This window comes from Aethalodelphis obliquidens, unplaced genomic scaffold, assembly GCF_003676395.1.
Source record: "Aethalodelphis obliquidens isolate GAN/ISIS:26980383/991018 unplaced genomic scaffold, ASM367639v1 scaffold91, whole genome shotgun sequence".
In the NCBI taxonomy this organism is placed as follows: Eukaryota; Metazoa; Chordata; class Mammalia; order Artiodactyla; family Delphinidae; genus Aethalodelphis; species Aethalodelphis obliquidens.
Genome location: NW_020838035.1, coordinates 5,289,863 through 5,309,024, shown reverse-complemented (window position 1 = coordinate 5,309,024; position 19,162 = coordinate 5,289,863). Strand labels below are relative to the sequence as shown.

General features: G+C 46.8%; 1 protein-coding gene and 1 long non-coding RNA gene across 9 annotated transcripts in view; one reads left to right on the top strand and one right to left on the bottom strand.

The window, feature by feature from the left end:
• The window catches only part of LOC113614180 (uncharacterized), a 296,124-nt gene extending 284,817 nt beyond the window's left edge, over nt 1–11,307 (bottom strand). For 6 of the 7 annotated variants that reach the window (XR_003430499.1, XR_003430495.1, XR_003430498.1 and 3 more), the window contains exon 1: nt 10,298–11,213. This is a non-coding gene — a long non-coding RNA (uncharacterized LOC113614180). The other variant, XR_003430497.1, reaches the window with a different exon arrangement.
• Nucleotides 11,308–11,397: 90 nt separating this feature from the next.
• Nucleotides 11,398–19,162, top strand: part of PNPLA4 (patatin like domain 4, phospholipase and triacylglycerol lipase) — a 32,898-nt gene continuing 25,133 nt past the window's right edge. The window contains exons 1-4 of one of the 2 annotated variants that reach the window (XM_027095520.1): nt 11,398–11,525; nt 12,687–12,871; nt 17,994–18,088; nt 18,744–18,879. In XM_027095520.1, coding sequence (XP_026951321.1) covers nt 11,465–11,525; nt 12,687–12,871; nt 17,994–18,088; nt 18,744–18,879 — 477 coding nt within the window. In that variant the 5' untranslated portion in view covers nt 11,398–11,464. Of the gene's footprint in view, nt 11,526–12,686; nt 12,872–16,718; nt 17,644–17,993; nt 18,089–18,743; nt 18,880–19,162 lie in introns of those variants that run through there. The other variant, XM_027095521.1, reaches the window with a different exon arrangement.

Here is a 19,162-nt window from a genome sequence, read left to right as displayed (position 1 = left end):
TCTCTCAGCAACCAAGGGAGCCTTAACTAAGGCAACAAATCTCAAAAACAGAGAATTTTTTTAAAGAGCTCATTATTTTATAAGTAGAACCCAATAATCAAGACAGACTCATTTCAGGTGTAGCAAAATATTTCTTTTCTCCCCTTTTCCTCCAAGATGATATCTGGGTATATGGGAGAGTATTTCCGAGCAGGGCTAGCTAGATGGGCCCCATGCTCAGAAGGCTCTCACACCTGGTTTACTGCTCTGCTGTCACCATCTTGAAATTCTTAATAATTTTACCTCTGAGCTTGCGTTTTACAAGGGAAGTCCGATGGGACAGTAAAGCGTACACACGAATGAGCAGAGAGGATGCATGCGACGTGCATTTCTGCTTTCCCTTGCCACCACTCTCTTGCACAGGGCCTGTGGTGCCCATGAACAGGCACAGAATTCCAGTGGACCCGCAACGTGTGGCAGACACCCAGTCTCACAGCCAGCACAAGGTAAGCACGCCACACCCGGAACTGAGCCGGCAGGGGTACTGCCAGCCTCAAGAGGACACGTTATTCATCCCCACCACAACTTCCTACAAATGCAGAAAGAAGGCACAAGGGTACTAAGAAACACAAATGACCAAGAGAGAACCCTATTACTCCCTTTCTTCCTGAGGTCACTTCCCTGTATTGGCCAATCTCTTAACCTGGAAGTGATGACATAGAAGAAAAGTGAAAGAGTAACTCTAGTTGTTTTCCTTGCAGTCTGTGCACACTGGTCAGGTGGAGAATGACCAACGTGGACTGTTCAACAGGCTGTGCAGAATCTTCCAGACCCCCTGATGACCAGGCTGAGGCTTATTCTAGCACTGGCTCTCTATGTGGGCACCTCCGTCGCCCAAACCTGCAACATGGCTCTGGTGTCATGGTGGCCAAGTTGAGAACTTCTCAAGAACAGTGGTCCTCAGCCCTGGCTACACCTTAGATTCACCTGGGAGCTGTGTCTCCCTAATGATAATACTGATGTCCAGGCTCCATCCTACATGCATCAAAAGGAGCAGAATTAAGACGCTGTACTGGTGTACCACAGTGCCCAAGGCTACATCTGCAGAAACAGGCAGGGCGATCTTTGTCTACAAACCCCAACATACAAACATGAAGTGGGGGATTAGCACACTGATTTCCTACCTCAACACCCCTCCTTCCCTCACTCAGCTGTGCCAGGGGGTGGGATGGGTTTTCCCCCTCTGCTTAGGCAGGGACTTGCCCTAAGTTGTAACCTGAGTCCTCTTCATCCACAGGTAGCCAATCCCAATCAACAGTCCTCGTGCCATCACAGCACCTGACGGGTGCGGAGGCCCGAGGCAAAGAGGCTGCACCGAAGCTTCGGGCGTGAACAGTGCTGCCTCGTGTGAACAGATAGAGAAGGGAAGAGACCCCCAAGCCTGAGACGCGAGAACCTCCATGTTTAACGGTTTGCTGCAGGACGAGCCTCTGAAGTTCCTGGGGTGACGGTGCAGCTGGACAGGATCACTACCTCCTTCACTTAGCAATGTCTTTATGACAACGATCGTCGTGAACGCCCCGTGAGTGGACATCTGCTTTTGAACATCTTGGGGGACAGTAGAGCAAAGCAGTCAAGGAATGAATCCCGGCTGGGCCAACGATCAAGCGTGCAATCTCGAGAAAGTTACTCTGTCTCTTTGTGCCTCATTCGGCCATCGTCGCCACGTGAGTGCCACCGTCGGTCGCCCCACAGGGTTCTTAGGGACGTTGAATGTGCACTGGCGCGGGCAAGGCCCCTGGAGGAGACAAACACCAAAGACCACGCAAGTGCACGTTCAACAAGCAGCAGCGAATGCAAATTTGGCGTTGCTCCACGCCTTTGAGGACAGAAATAGAAACCAAATAAAAAGCACGCCCAGACAGCCTTTGCGCTGCAGAAAGTATCAGTCACTTGCCACTCTAACATAGAAAGTACAGGAAAAAAAAAAGGCCTAAGTCAAATGTCAAGAAAAATGTGTAACTAATAGAAATGCCTCTGATTTCAACAATTACGCGTCAACATCTGATGAAAACACACCTCGGGTGGGTGGCCCATACAAGTGGGGTCACTGAAATGAAGTCTACGTGGTTACGAGATCCTTCTCACTCAATATTAAGCAAAAATGTTATTTTAGTTTCTTTGCTAACTGAAGGAAAATAACCTTTACACTCGTCTGTGTTCACAGAATGCTGAAATGAAGCTAACTTATATTTTAAATACTACCTTGTGAATGCTTCTGTACCCTACAGAATCCACATTTTTTCCATAATACAACTGGGAATATGGGGTCATGTTGGTGATGAGCTGATTTTCTAAAATTTGGAGTGTATGAAAAAAGTAAATTAAAAATAAAATTTGGGGCTTCCCTGGTGGCACAGTGGTTGAGAGTCCGCCTGCCGATGCAGGGGACACGGGTTCGTGCCCCGGTCCGGGAAGATCCCACATGCTGCGGAGCGGCTGGGCCCGTGAGCCATGGCCACTGAGCCTGTGCGTCCGGAGCCTGTGCTCCGCAACGCGAGAGGCCACAACAGTGAGAGGCCCGCATAACGCAAAAAACTAAATAAAAATAAAATAAAATAAAATTTGGAGTATACGTGCATGAAAAAACAGGAAAATTAAATTTCAGAATTACAAAGACCTTTTGGAGAGCCCTGACCTTACAATTTTACTTTTCCAGCTGTTTTTTAAGTGCAACGTGGCCATGCAGCTACTCCAAGGACTCTGTTAGGAAAAGTTTACTTGCTGACAATGGCCCTTCAAAAGCATGCTAAGAGTGCAGTCGTGCTCCCTCAAGGGGAGAGAGTGAATAAAATACGGGAAAGAAAGTTTGGCGCTTAAAATGACAGCTTAAATAGGGCTCTCTGGCTTCCATGTGGGGATTCAGAAATACAAAACTAATGTTAGGCTGGAGGTAGACTTCCCCAAGCAAGGAATGCTGTTGAATGACTTTGAACTTGCCATCTCTTTTATTCACAGAGAATGAATTCTGTGTGTTCATTATTTTAAATATATCTGCCTACTGGGAAATAGCACAGTTCATCAGAACTTGGGATTTTTTTTTCCCCCAGGAAAAACGGAATCAGTCCATACGATTCAAGAAGTACGGCTCCAAAATACTACCACATTCTAACAGTCACTACTCTGCCGCTAGTTTTCTGAGAATTCAAGCCCTAACAGAAGATTCTGAAATTACAGCTGTCTTTTCCATGTCAGCCTGGGTCCTTTCAAACTTTCACTTTGACCTCCATTTCAGACTTCTAACCAATCTTACCCATTCATTTTGTAGCTTTGTGGATAGGGAATGTTTCTGTATATAGTTTGCTATAACACATCACTTTTGTCTTAGAAATTCTGTGAAGATGTAAAGAATGATTTTGAAAGTTTATGTTAGCGGTATATTTCTTATGGTTTTAAAATCAAGTATGAAATACATTAGTGGACACTCACTAAATGGGGACTCTACTCTCTTCCCAAATGCTCAGAAGTAAGGGATGATGGCAGGACCTTTGAGATCACTTCCCACTCTACAAAATGCTTTTGGTAGAAGGGCATCGTCGTTATTGTCACAGCTGTTAAAAACAAACATTTATTTAGCCTCTACTTCTCTGACCCTATGTGTAGGATAAGATCCTTGGTAGCACTCCAAGAACCACAGCTCCCTACATGGAAATTTATCACAGGGAAACATTTGCATCCATTTACACTGATTTGGTGAGCAACAGTCCTGTACCATCTCTAATATCCAAAATAGCTCATATAATTCAAAAAAGGCAAACAAAACTACTGATTAATTCAATGGTGAACATTTATGCCAAGCAGCATGTACTGTTCACCTAAACATACCTAAAATCGCAACCAACGCCCCAAACGTTACAGTCGTGTTCTTATTTGTTTGGGGAAATGCTCGCCAGATGAATACGTATCATGAAGTTTTATACATCGAAAAGACTGAATTTCCCTGTCTTATGTAGAGATTATAGCTGCACTTTTGCTTGTTTAACTCAACAAATATTTATCAGGTACTGCAGTGGATGTGTTGGTTTAGGCTTGCCCAGCTGACTCCATCTGGACTTGGCAATGCCTCCCTTCATTCTGTCCATCGTCTGCAGTACTCGCTCCCCCGTTCATGGGCTCACATCACTGTATCACCATTTGCTGTTCACGCTGACTCTTCCAGGGACACGCATGCGACAAAAATAGAACCAGCAGAAGTCTTTTTCTAAGTTTGAGAGGTGGGTAGTGAAAGAACTTTTCCACTGATATGCTGAGAGTCTGTGAGGCTGCCAGCAGCCTCCTGGGGATGTCCAGACTGCAGAATGAAACTAAGATGAGAAAAACAGGAAATGGCACAATGGTGGTCTTCCAGCACCCACTGCATGCTTGATCCAGCCATCTCTACAGTTAGTCCTAACTCTAAACCTCCCCATATTTGAAATTTATCCATTTTGGCTGCGCTGGGTCTTAGCTGCGGCACTCGGGATCTTCGTTGCGGCATGTTTAGTTGTGGTATGTGCAGCATACGAACTCTTAGTTGCGGCATGCATGTGGGATCTAGTTCCCTGACCAGGGGTCGAACCCAGGCCCCCTGCATTGGGAGCGTGGAGTCTTACCCACTGGACCACGAGGGAAGTCCCTAAACCTCCCGATATTTGAACTAGCACATTCTTTTTGCTCAAGCCAGTTAGATATCTGAAACATAAACTAAAGATTCTCAACTCATATAAACATTTAGCTACCTTCTAGATGCCGGCAAAAAGCAAGAAGTAGAGACTTCCCTGGTGGCGCAGTGGTTAAGAATCCGCCTGCCAATGCAGGGGACACGGGTTCGAGCCCTGGTCTGGGAAGATCCCACATGCCGCGGAGCAGCTAAGCCCGTGCACCACAACTACTGAGCCTGCTCTCTAGAGCCCGCGAGACACAACTACTGAGCCCAAGTGCCACGACTACTGAAGCCCGCGCGCCTAGAGCCTGTGCTCCGCAACAAGAGAAATCACCGCAAGGAGAAGCCCACGCACCACAACAAAGAGTAGCCCCCGCCCACCGCAACGAGAGAAAGCCCGTGTGCAGCAACGAAGACCCAACGCAGCCATAAACAAACAAATAAATAAATAAAATCCAAGAAGTACAAGACAGTCCCTGCTCCAAATCAACTCTGAACACAGAAGGTGGAGGCAACCGCATTTCTAACCAAAATAAAAGGTGAAAAATACTATCGCAATGCCTCAAGCATGGTAACAAAGAGAAGGGTGTGGTTAATATTGACAGAAGGTGTTTGAATTTAATCCAAAAGGACATACTGAGACAAAAGAGTTTTTTAGGCCCAGAAGAATAAGTAGAACTTAATAGAGTAGAAAAATGTGAAAGTACATTCCAGTAAAAAAAACAGTTAACGAAAAATGGACAGTTTATCCACTAAGATTTTTTTTAAATTTTATAATGCCTACTCCAGTCCTTGTCATATATTAGACACTAAAGTATATTTAAAGAGTGAACAAAGGCATGAATACAATTGATTAGATACATGATTTATCTGGAGTTAGGACCCTGGTCAATGACATGACCCCCTTCTATAACACTGTTCCTAATGGAAATTATGTTCTCTTTACAATAACCTACTTTATGACACAGCTTCCAGGAAAAGGAGTAATCAGAGTGACTTACTGCTGTAATTGATAAATGCAGAAAGGGTAGCTTGAGTTAACTGCTACACTTGCTTTTTTTCTTTTTTCTTTTCCAGATGCAAACAACTTTCCTAAATGTTATAAACTTATACATCACATTTATTAAACACTTTTACCACTTTTTAGTAAAATTATAAATGCCTAAATGTGAAGACCAATTACAAATTCTGACCAAAGAAAGGACTGAAGGAATAACAAGTTTCTGAGACCCGTCAAGGGCCAAAGAGCACGATCCTGGGCACATAATAAGAACTTACTAGCTCATTAATTCACTTCTGAACCACTGTAGGGGAGGAAGGTCTGTCAGCACCGTTGTAAAAGTTATATGAGACAATGGGTACAAAGGACTGGCATGGAATGGGCCCTCAACAGGTGTCATAATTATTAATAATAAGCTTCCAGCAAATAGGAGTAGATGCAGAAACAAAATACACCAGAATTCTTATTTTCTCCCTTTGAAGTGAGGTGATTAGATAATTGGATGTTTTGGCAATTAGGCTGTTTCTTTTGATGACAGCATCAGTAATGATGAGATCCTGTACTCCAAATTAAAACAGAGTAGTATTTTGGTGAATCTGATGAAGCATACGGCACCAAAGCTGACATTCTGTTTATCACTCAGTGCTATCACTTGTTTGACACGGATATTATTTCCCCAATAATCCCCTCCAGGAAGGTAATTATCTGAAGGGTAACGAGAAGGACTATTCCCGACCATCTGTACCAATTGTGGACCACAAGCGGCCAGGCCAAGGGCAGAGCTGTTTAGCAACAAAGAAAACAGGGCAGAGAGAATACAGATTTTCTTTTATTGGGCTTTTAAAAATATTTAGGACTCCTCTGTCAGGCATTTGGTATCCCACTCCCACCATCACTTCACAACACCAACACCTGGCTACCAAAGATCTAAAACCCCCTTTGTATAAAAGATATCTCCTAAGTATGAACATTCTGAAAGCTTCTCTGCTCTATCTCACACTTATGCAGAATATCAACTGCAAGCACTGTAATTAAGTAATTCTAATACAATAACAGAAACACTCAGAAAATCTTTCTACCTTAACCTCTCAGTTCAGTGTATATTATATTTGGAATCTTTCAGATATTAAATTAAAACAAAGCTTATACATAAAGGTTACATTTTTTAATGTTTTTTTCTAATAGAAATAGCTTGATACTTAGTTTCTATGCCATGTTAAGATGATCTATAGTGTACACTTTCAGATGTCTCCAATCTCAAGTAAATTACACTTCTTAAGGACGCCTAGCTTTGAATTGTTTTCAAATGTCACCAGCCTGGTTACATACATACATTTGCATATATATGTACATATATAACAGAAAATATATTACATATATAATTCATATACTTTTTGAAAAAAGTATTCTTCCATTTAGAAAAGAGTCACCCAAGGGACTTCCCTGGCGGTCCAGTGGTTAACACTCCACGCTCCCAATGAAGGGGGCACAGGTTGGATCCCCGGTCTGGGAACTAAGATTCGGCATGCTGCACAGTGCGGCCAGAAAACCAAATGAAAAAATAAATAAATAAACATAATCACAAAAGTACCATCACAGCTCTATGCAAGAAGAGTCACCCAGTTTTACTTCAAGTAGTTGGTTCTTCTAGCATATTTCTAACAGAGAGAAAACAAGTGCAATGGAAAAGGCCCTTACATTAGTGAGATCTGTTTAGCTTGCAAGATTTAGAAACTCGGTTCTAACTCACTTAAGAAAACAAAGAGCAAAGGGTGGCTGCGGTGTGGGAGTGAGCCAGGGATGGTCGCAGTTGCATCCCCAGGCTCTAGAAATGCCATCACACCTACTAGGCCAGATTCTCTCCCTCTCTCAGCCCCGACTCCCTCTAAACTGCCTTTATTCCCGGGCTGCCCCTCCACACGGTGGCCTTCGCGGCGCCTCCTGAGAGAAAACAACAACCTGTGGGAAGGCATGGAGCCTCCTCTGTGGCTTCACGTGGGACGCTCTACTCCACGACTGCAGAACTGCCTCGCTCAGAATTCTACGGTGGTCTCAAAACAAGGGAATGCTTCAACAAGGCACAGAGGGTGTGGTGACCCGAGCTATCACCTCGAGGCCCCTGTGGCAAAGGGCGCTGCTGTGTGTGCCAACGGTGTGGCCACAATCCTCTGAAATTAAAGGCTGTGCATCTAACTTTTAAAGTGCATCAAGTTCAGCTTGCAGGGCTCTGGGAGGGGGTGACAGGGGTGAGGAGTTCATACACGGAGGGAGGGTACGGGTGTCGCGGGGAACGATGGCATGTGCCCCACAGAGCTGTTCAGCTGTGCTAAGATGCCAAGGTTGGAAAATAAATGCCACCGCGTGGACAGTAGACTGGAACACAAGATTACACCCAGACACTTTGCGATAGGCTCAGTCCTTGGGGCCGAGGTGTGGCAAGCATCCCTTATCCCTCCCTTACCCCATACCTTTCTCTCTTTAGGAGAATACATGATCAAATCTTGCGGGAGGAAGCTGGGGATGTGGAAAGCCTTGGGCACTTTGTTTCTGTGCCAGCTGCTCTCGTAGGTACCTCCCAGAGCTAAGGGTTTGCTGCCCCCCAGCTCAGTGTGGACATGCACAGCGCCCGTGTGTGGCTTTGTACGAGCACATGATCATGCCTCTGCAATTACACATTGACTGTCTCCCTACCCTGTAGGCTCTAGATGAGAAAGAACTGAATTCCTGTCAACTTTGTGTGCCCTGAACCAGCGCTGTGTTTGTTAAACAATGGATACTTAAATGTTCGATAAATGGCTAGAAAATAAACCAGTTCAAAACTAAATTACGGGGCTTCCCTGGTGGCGCAGTGGTTGAGAATCTGCCTGCCAATGCAGGGGACACGGGTTCGAGCCCTGGTCTGGGAAGATCCCACATGCCGCAGAGCAACTGGGCCCGTGAGCCACAATTACTGAGCTTGCACGTCTGGAGCCTGTGCTCCGCAACAACAGAGGCCGCGATAGTGAGAGGCTTGCGCACCATGATGAAGAGTGGCCCCTGCTTGCCACAACTAGAGAAAGCCCATGCACAGAAACGAAGACCCAACACAGCCATAAATAAATAAATAAATAAATTTTAAAAAAACCCAAAAAACTAAATTACCGCGTTTCCCTGGTGGCGCAGTGGTTAAGAATCCACCTGCCAACGCAGGGGACACGGGTTCGAGCCCTGGTCCGGGAAGATCCCACGTGCCGCGGGGCAACTAAGCCCATGAGCCACAACTACCGAGCCCGTGAGCCACAACTACTGAAGCCCGCACGCCTAGAGCCCATGCTCCACAAGAGAAGCCACCGCAATGAGAAGCCCGTGCACCGCAACGAACACCCAATGCAGCCAAAGATAAATAACTAAAAATAAATAAATTTATAAAAGAAAAAAAAACTATAAATTACTAAGGAAAAAAGAGAGGCAAAACCAGGCAAAATATTTACTGAAAAATGTTCTGAAAAGGCAATTAAATTATTATATACTCACATCACAAGAGTAATTTACTTAAATCCAACAATCAAAACAAATATTTGTTAATCACACAGTATGTGCCAAGTGCCATGCATGGCGCTGAGATTATAAAGACAAACGTGAATGAATGATATTCTTCCTTACCTTAGGAAACGGAACCTTTTAATTAGTTGCATGTGGGTATGACATGGGGTAGAAGGGAGAAAGGAGGAGAGAGTTAAAAAAAAAAAGTTTAAATTGTTAAGAATTACGTTATGGAGCTTTGTGGACACTTTTCCTGTGACCCTTAAATTTGGCGGGATCGCACTCAACGGCAGGGGTGGTAATAACGGCTGATCTCATCTTACCTTTAAGCAAAGGATCCCAAAGCCGTGGTGTGCGTCCTGCCTGCCCCAGCGACAAATTTCTCACCTGTCTTCTGAATCGACCTGCTGGCAGTGCCCCAAAGCAGGAAATAGGTGGCCCGGCCACCACTGCAAATTCTGGCTCTGTGGACCTTGTCTGTCCTTAAATTTTCGATGCCACCACACCACTTTAAACCAGAGCACCCCAGGAGTCAGACCAGGGCTTTGCAAACTTTAGTGTGCAGAGCAATGCCTGAGGGTGCTGTTAAAATGCAGACTCTGCTTCAGGAGATCTGAGGCCTGGGATTCTTCCTTTCTAGTAAGTTTCCCGGAGGAAGCTCTCTTGGGAAGACCACACCCTACCAGAGAGTTCGAAGGCAATGGAAGAAGGCAAGAATGAACAGCTTGGGCTTCCCTGGTGGCGCAGTGGTTGAGAGTCCGCCTGCCGATGCAGGGGACGCAGGTTCGTGCCCCGGTCCGGGAGGATCCCACATGCCGCGGAGCGGCTGGGCCCGTGAGCCATGGCCGCTGAGCCTGTGCGTCCGGAGCCTGTGCTCCGCCACGGGAGAGGCCACAACAGTGAGAGGCCCGCGTACCGCAATAAAAAAAAAAAAAAGAATGAACAGGTTGTCCTTCTATATTTCCTGGATATACACACACTTGCCCTTCCCGTGACTAAATTCGAATAGTAGTAAAGAATTCAGAGTAATGCAGCTGTGCTATGCATAGGCATTAGGGTGCCTGCAGAAACAGCTGTCTCGGAAGTCTACTTACAAGAATAAACAAGAGATCTCTTCCTTAGTCATGACATCCAGCGTTCTTGCTTACAGAAAGTGTTGTGGGCCAGAGCCCAGGTCACTAGCATCCCAAATGAGGGAGAAAGAAAAAAGGCCAAGGTAAAGGCCATCTGGGGAGCTCCCACCCACTCCCACTCCTGCTTAAGGTAGAGACACGTGTTTTTCGGATTCTCTTCTGTACTTCAGTCAGCGTAAATCTGTCCTTTAACAAGGGGGCCTGGAGAACCTTCAACCAGAAACTCTGCAATTCCTTAAGGCTTGCTTGTTAGGATTAGATAGGGAAGACACTGTTGAGGGAGAGAAGGAATTGTCAGTCCTTTGAATCCGCGCGCGAATGCAAGCCAAGTGGGTCGCCTTAGAAAGGTGCTTCTCAGATCTACCCAGAGCCAGTGGTGCTACCAGACGACACAGGCTGGTCTGCTGAAGCCCTGCTATGCAGCATGAACGTTACGATTTAGCACCAACTCGGATTTTACCATCCCATTTTGCAGAGAAGTCACCTGGGAAGCTCAGAGAGGTCATACGACCCACCCAAGGCCACACAGCTTAAGGAGGGCTACGGATGTGAACGCTGCCCAAAGCCATAGTGCGACCTTTCCAACAATGCTTAAGGAAATATCTGAGGGAGTCTTCCAAAAGCTGCGGGGCATCCAATCCCAACCTAGCCCCTAGACCCCGCCCTTACACGGACAGCTGAACCGCCCCGAGGCTGAGGGGGGAGGGAAACCACTGCCGGGGAGCAGCCGCCAAGAAGGCCAAGCACTTCCGGTGCACAGAAAATGAGGGTCGTTCAGGGTGAGCAGACTTGCAGGTGAAGGCCGGCCCGCACGTGGCGCATAGGGACTAAAATGCATCCCGAGGTATCCGAAGACAGTATGACCCGAGACCAGAAAGTCTTATCCCTTACCCGCCCTAGGGGACACCAAGGTCAAGCGGCCGAGGGCGCGCCACCAGGCCGAGTCCAGCGGTTTAAGTGGAGCAGGCGGAGCCTAGCGGACGCACGCATCGGCGCGATGACGTCACAGACCCGCGCGGGTAGTCCGGCCTCAATCCCTTCTGCGGAAGCTTCTTGGGCGGGCGTGGTCCGGCCCTGATAGGCACGGCCCGGTTGACTGACGGCCCGGCCCCGCCTTCCGGATAAGGGATGGCGGGCTGGGAGTGGCGGGGGACGAAGTTCTACACGGAAATGCCTCAGACCTGCATTGGTAGGGCGGAATGCGGGGCGGGCGAGGGGCAGCTTCTGGCCCTCCGGAGGTGGCTCCCGGGCGAGTGGGTCCGTGTAGGCATCCCTGGGGGTGTTGCAGCAGCGACCCTCGTCCCGCCACCCCCAGACCACAGGATAGGGGGGGCACTGGGCCTGCGTACGATGGGTCGGCCCCCCTGGAGACCCATCCCCTTCTGCGCTCTCCAGTCTGAAGAAATTAAACCCAAACCGGGGCTCGGCTGCAGCGACTGAGCCTCCTTTCGCACAGGGCCTGGCTCTGCGCATCAGAACGAGTGTTTTCGGTTCCTAAATTCCAGGCCGGGACCAAGTGCCTAGTCTGAAGGTCCCGGGACCCCCGAGAAACCCCTGAGGGCATCCAGGGGGAGCAATTGGGGGGGGCACTGTTTTATACACGTGGTGAAATCGTTCCCCCTGAAGTTTCGTGAAATAGTTTCATTGTTAGATTTGTTGCAAGTATCAGGTGATGCAGATGTCATTTCTTTGAGCCTCCAGTTGCCCTCGCCAGTCATGACCTCAGTTTGTCTTGAGAAACTTGGCTATGAAATACACTGCATCGTTGAATAATTGAGTATTGCATTATTGAATAACTGAGAGCATCAGGTTAAAAAAAACAAAACAAAACAACAGCAACAAAAAACGGATGCTGACGATGGAAACGGTGGGGAGTCGAGACATATGTTTTAAATTCACTGATGCACTCGCAAAGAGCAAATGTGTCTTTCATTTGAAGTTTGCTCCCTGCTCTAATGATTTTACCAGTAGCCCACACCCCCAAAAGTATCAAAAGGTCAAGAAAAAAGGACCAAGTGCCTTGCCAATGGGAATTTAACCATTTGGTTTTTGCCAAGTAATTAAAAAGTAGGTTGCATAGTCTATGTACTGAACAAATATAGACTGTTGTAGTTTTTTTTTTTTTGTTAATTAATATGATTGTAGTGGGTCAAGGTGGGAGAGGGAAAAGTTTCCTTGAAAGATTTGGGTGATTAATTAGACTTTAATTGAAAAGATTATGCTTAGAACAGAGAATTCTGTATATAAAAGAAAGCCTTGGAATGATGACTAGCATAAGAGTACACAGCATGTGGAACAAACTATGCCAACTTAACGGGCATTTTTGGGTTTTGTGTCACCAATTTCACAGCTACAATGAAGCACATCAACTTGTCGTTTGCAGCGTGTGGGTTTCTGGGCATTTACCACTTGGGGGCAGCATCCGCACTTTACAAACACGGCCAAAAGCTCCTGAAAAATGTCAAGGCCTTTGCCGGGGCTTCTGCGGGATCCTTGGTTGCTTCTGTCCTGCTAACGGCGCCACAAAAAATAGAGGTAATTAAGTAGTAACTAGGCTGTGTTTCTCATCCAGAAATTACGCCCAGACAACGAAGATGATTGTTAACTATCTACTAAGTTAACTGCAGAGAAATAATCCTTTGCCTGGGAAACAGAAAAGGTTGACTTCTTTTAAAATTTAATCATTCAGGATCTCTACTCTCCATTTGGAAAAGATTATTATTTTGGGTGACAACAAGACAAGGAAATAAAATCCCTTCTTTTACTCTTGAGTGTTTATTTAGTCTTAAGATTCCAGCTTTGTTTCTTTCAAGCAAAGGATATTTCTCCATTAACTGATCATGAGAAGAGCACAGAGCCTGTTCTTAAGGCCTTGAACATGTGGCTGATAAGTCTTTGCTTGCTCCTATTTACAGACAGGTATATAAACTAAAATGTTGGCCTGTAATATCTTTTTTTTTTAATTTTTATTTATTTTTGGCTGCGTTGGGTCTTCGTTGCTGCACGCGGGCTTTCTCTAGTTGCGGCGAGCAGGGGCTACTCTTTGTTGCCGTGCGAGGGCTCCTCATTGCTCTGGCTTCTCTTGTTGCAGAGCACTGGCTCTAGGCACGCCGGCTTCAGTAGTTGCAGCACGCGGGCTCAATAGTTGTGGCACACAGGCTTAGTTGCTCCACAGCATGTGGGATCCTCCCAGACCAGGGATCGAACCTGTGTCCCCTGCATTGGCAGGTGGATTCTCAACCACTGTGCCACCGGGGAAGTCCCTGTAATCTCTTTTAAGAGGAATGATATTGGAATTTAATTTGTTTTTCATTCCCACAGTAAGAAGAAGTCCTGAATTCCAAGCAGTTTATCTAGAAGTAATAAAAATGAGCATTAAGTATTTCATTTAATGTAATCTATGTTTTTAAAGTCTGTTTTCTGCTTCTAGACAGCCATCATGCATTCTCTGACTGTGAGAACTGGCTTCTGCAGGTGGAGAATATTCTATCTGTTAATTACTTACATTCTCTAGCAGCTTGGAATAGTAATCAAATAATGATTAACATTTCCATGCCCAAGGATGCATTTGTCACATTTAAATGTTGAAATCCACAACATTTTAAACATCAGAAATCTTGTTTTCAAATCTCTGATGAGCTGCTTATGGAAGAGAAACTGGACTTTAGACCAGTTATTCAGAAATCCACTGCTCTTTTTCTTTTTTATATACTAGAAAAGTGATGGAAAATTTTAGAGATTGTACAGGATGAGAACGTGAAGTCAGGGAAAGTAGCAGACTCATGTGCTTTGAAGTGCAGGCTAGTCCCTCCCAGCTCTTTATTTCCTTTCTGAAGCACAGGGCTACTAAGGGGTTGTTTACTCCTGTTCAGTGCAGTCTTTCCTTTAGGTGGGAGCAAATCCCCAGCTTTGGATTTGGGTAGATTTGGTTTTGAATCCTCAGCAGTTTGAAATATATTAAGTGTGATTTAGAATTAGACTGATTTGGAAATGCTGTGATCATATAGCCCCTTCACTGAAATTCTGCGATGTTCATACATTGAATCCTTTACCTGAATTTGAGACTTTTGATATCAGTCCGATTACCTGTTCTTTTTTACATTTTCAGTAAATTGGAGATCCAGTCGTATTGTCTCATTGTGTTGGTCAGGCCTTAGGGGTAACTCTTTATCGGGCGCTCACGTTGGCAAGTGGAAAATGATTCTCTGGATTCACCTAGGGCATCCTCGTTTCTCTTTTCTCAAAATCAGTTTTCAGCCGTTTGCCTTGAGGTTACTTTATTTCTTTTCTCTTGAGCATTTGAAATCTACCCCTTGAAGGATGGCGTTGAGCTTTCTTAGGAAACTGTTTTCTACCTACTCAAGTCCCTGTTAGCTCAGTTCTCCCTGTTGGTATATAAGTTCTTCAAGCTTTGTGGTGTTGTGACAGAGATGTGAGTAATGAATCCAGCTCCGAGCTGGTGCATGTATAATTAAGACCAGCACCTGACGCTGGTGTATTTTAGGTAGCAGGCAGATTTAGACTTTGATATGTTAAAAAGCTCAGCGCAGCCGGCCTTTCCTCAGCCCTCAGAATTTGCCAGGCATGGCGTTAGACACAGCAGGGAGCTAACTCAAAGATAAGTGCATTCCTTAATAGGTTTCCAGTCTGGTCAGGGGCCGTGTCTGTGTGTGTGTGTGTGTAACCAAAAATAATACAAGAAAATAAGCTGGGTGTGCAGTGTGGCTTAGTAGAAAGAGCATACACTGGGGGGGGCACCCCCATTTCTCAGCTAGAAGTCTACAGCGGCTTCTTGAACAGGCAGGCCTGCGTCTGCCCCTGCTGCCTACAATCCACCTACCTAAGCATTCAGAGTGATTTCACCCCAACACAAATCTGAACATCTCATCCTGTGACCTCCCCCTCTCCCACCCCCGGGATCCCTGTTGACTCAGGATGGGGTGCAGATTTCTTTTTTTTTTTTTACTTTTCATTTTATATTGGAGTATAGTTTTTTTTTTAACATTTTATTTTATTTTTTATTTATTTATTTTTGGCTGCATTGGGTCTTTGTCGCTGCCTGTGGGTTTTCTCTAGTTGCGGCGAGCGGGGGCTACTCTTCGTTGCAGTGCACGGGCCCTAGGCACGCGGGCTTCAGTAGCCGTGGCTCGTGGGCTCTAGAGCACAGCCTCAGTAATTGTGGCTCGTGGGCTCAGTAGTGGTGGCTCACAGGCTCTAGAGCACAGGCTCAGTAGCCGTGGCGCACGGGCCTAGCCGCTCCGCAGCATGTGGGATCCTCCCGAACCAGGGCTCGAACCCGTGTCCCCTGCGTTAGCAGGCAGATTCTCAACCACTGTGCCACCAGGGAAGCCCTGGAGTATAGTTAATTAACAATGTTGTGATAGTTTCGGGTGTACAGCAAAGTGATTCAGTTATACACATACATGTATCTATCTTTTTTAAATGCTTTTCCCATTTAGGTTGTTACATAATATTGAACGGAGCTCCCTGCGCTTTACAGAAGGACCTTGGTGGTTATCCACTTTAAATGTAGTAGTGTGTACATGTCAATCCCACACTCCCAGTTTATTGCTCCCCCCATCCTTCCCCCCAGTAACCATAATTTCATTCTCTAAGTCTGTGAGTCTGTTTCTGTTTTGTAAATAAGTTCATTTGTATCATTTCTTTTTAGATTCCTCATATAAGTGATATTATGTGATATTTGTCTTTCTCTGTCTGACTTCACTCAGTATGACAATCTCCAGGTCCATCCATGTTGCTGCAAATGGCATTATTTCATTCTTTTTTAGTGGCTGAGTAATATTCCATGGTATTTATGTGCCACATCTTCTGTATCCATTCATCTGTTGATGGACATTTAGGCTGTTCCCATGTCCTGGCTGTTGTAAATAGTGCTGCTATGAACATAGGGGTGCATGTGTCTTTTCAAAGTATGGTTTTCTCTGGACATATGCCCAGGAGTGGGATTGCAGGATCATATGTTAGCTCTATTTTTAGTTTTTTAAGTAACCTCCATACTGTTCTCCATAGTGGCTGAGATTTCCATTCCCAGCAACAGCGTAGGAGGGTTCCCTTCTCACCTGGGGTGCAGATTTCTTAGCACGACTCCCAGGGCCACGTGGACCTTAGCCCTCTCATGGCTCACTGAGGTTGCCTTTCTGGTCTCTGCCCTGTCTGAGCTGCTTGCACTCTTCTCACCGCTACCTCTGCCTGTTGTCGTCTGCCACCTCCATCTCCTGTCCAACTCCTGTCTGTATCTTAGGTCTCAGCCTAGCAAAGTGAGGTTGGAGGTTGATGCCCACTGTGTTAGCTCCCAGTTGCTGCTGCAACAGATGACAGTAAACATAGCAGCTCTGAACAACACACGTTTATTTTCTAACAGTTCTGGAGGTCAGACGTCTGAAAAGGTCTCACTGTCTACAATCAAAGTGTCAGCAGGGCCACGCTCCCTCTGGAGGCTCCGGAGGACAATGTGTGTCCTGGCCTTTTCCAGGTGCTAGAGGTGTCCTGCCTTCCCTGGCTCTGGCTCCTTCCTCGATCTGTAAAGTCATAAACATAGCACCTTGACATCTCGCCAACTCTGACCCTCCTGCCCGCCTCTCCCCCTTACAAGGACCCTTGTGATTATATTGGGTTCACTGAGATAATCCAGGAGCGTCTCCTGATCTCGCAACCCTTAACTTAATCGCATGTGGAAAGTCCCTTTCGCTGTGTAAGGGCACCAATTCTCAGGGTCCGGGGGGACCCTAACCTTCAGGGGAAGGAGGGGACGTGAATCTGCCCCATACATGGATGCTGTCCTGGCGCCCTGCCGTCTCCTCACCGAGGGACTCCTCAGTCCCAGGAAGGCAGGGGCTCTGTGTATCTCACGCTCAGCCATTGAATCCCAGTTCCTAGCCCACCGCCGGGTGCCCAGTAGGTTGCTGAATGGATGAACTAATAAATGAAAGATAGACCTGGGTTTAAATCCTGGCACTGACGCTCATTTTCGATGGCACAGTGGGAAAGATACTTAACCCTCCAAACGTCAGTTTCCTTACCTGTCTGGTGCGGTGATCATACCCACCTTGCATTGTTATATGAAGACGAGGCAACAGAGGCCACATCAGTGGATCCCAGCACTGGCTGCCTGTTAGCCCCGACTGGGGGGACTTTTGTGAAAGACCAGTGCCCCAGGCTAATCTCCAAGGACTCTGACCCGGTAGAGTCATCGCAAGCCCTTTCTCTGTTGGTGGTGGTGGTATGAATCGTCCGCACTGTTGTAGAGCTGCAGTCCGAACGTTCCAGAGGCCACGGGATTGGTGTGGGTGAGGAATTTAATGATGTTGGAGAGGCCTGTAGAGAAATGTGCTCAGTTACAATTAGAACCCAGCCGTCAAGGATTTTCCACAGGTGGGCAAAGCCATGTGAGGTGGTTTAAAAAGAAAAAGAAAAAAAAAAAAAAAAGATTGCAATTGGCAGACCATATAGCTTGCCTGGGGCCTAGGAATGGTGGGTGAGGGACAGGCCTCGTGGGGATGCGTGCCTGTGAAGCATCCGACATCTGGGGTTGGCTTTATATGGTCCAGGTGCCTTGTGTGATAGGCACAGGGTTCTGGAACCAGAATCGTAATGTTTTTGACAAAACATAGGGTCACCTATTAATTTTCTTTTTCAGGAATGTAACGAGTTTACCTACAGTTTTGCCGAAGAAATCCGAAGGCAGACTTTCGGGGCAGTGACACCCGGCTATGATTTCATGGCCCGATTGAGGTGCATATATAGAGTACATTCCCCTGCCCCCTCCCCCAAGCCTGTGAAGACAGAGGATGCTCTGGATACATTGTAGCAAGCCCAGTCAGCATTCTCTCTCCTGAAGCATTTACAAGGCGGTCAGTAGTTAAAGGTGAATCATGCAGTGCGTGGCCAAGCCACTCAAGATGGCTGTTCTCTTGCTCTCTGTACATCCCCTGCTCGACCAGTCCTTGCTTCATCTGCATCCTACTCACAAACGTGCTTGCCTCCTGCCCCAGCTCGTGACTGGCCTAATCCTTGGGCCAGAGCGGCTCCACCTGATAGTTTATTAAAGGGAGATACCTGCCCTCCACGATGGGCGTTAACCTGACGGGCTGTGAGCTGCTAGTTTCTGTGGTAACAGATGAGCCCACCTGACATCAATTCCCCATATAAATGGTGGCCTCCTCCGCCCCCGGGTAACAAAGATGGCTGCTTTGTCCTGTCTGCCGCCTGCCGAACATGATGGGGTGTCTCTCCAGGACTCTTTTGCTTTGGACATGTAAGATCCCCCATCCAGTAAGCCATAGGTGTCGCTGTCACTGTCTCCGGGCTCTTTCTCGGGTCTCCAGTCTGGGCAGCTACAAGGCTTGCAGGCCAGTGGGGCGCAGCGGCTCCCTTATTTCTTCTTCAGGAGCGGAGTGGAGGCGGTTCTCCCTCCCAACGCGCACGAGCTGGCTCACAACCGCCTGCACGTCTCCATCACCAACACCAAGACCAGAGAAAACTGCTTAGTCTCCAGTTTTCCCTCCCGGGAGGACCTCGTTAAGGTAACACTGCCGCATTCCTTGTTGGAGGGAATGAGCAAGTGCTGATATACATACTTCCACAAACAGTGAGCGCGCCCGCGTTCTTTAGGTCCAGCATTGCATACGGTGCCTGATAGATGGTACAGGCTCCATAAATCATGCGTCTGAAGGATGCATCCGCCAGTATCCCTCCGAGGCCGCCTTATGGCAGGCGGCTCCCAGAGACCTCACGAGTAGCTCAGTGTTTTTGCTTGTGATGTTCCGTGTGCTCACATTTATCCTGGGATTAAACTTGACTAGCAAG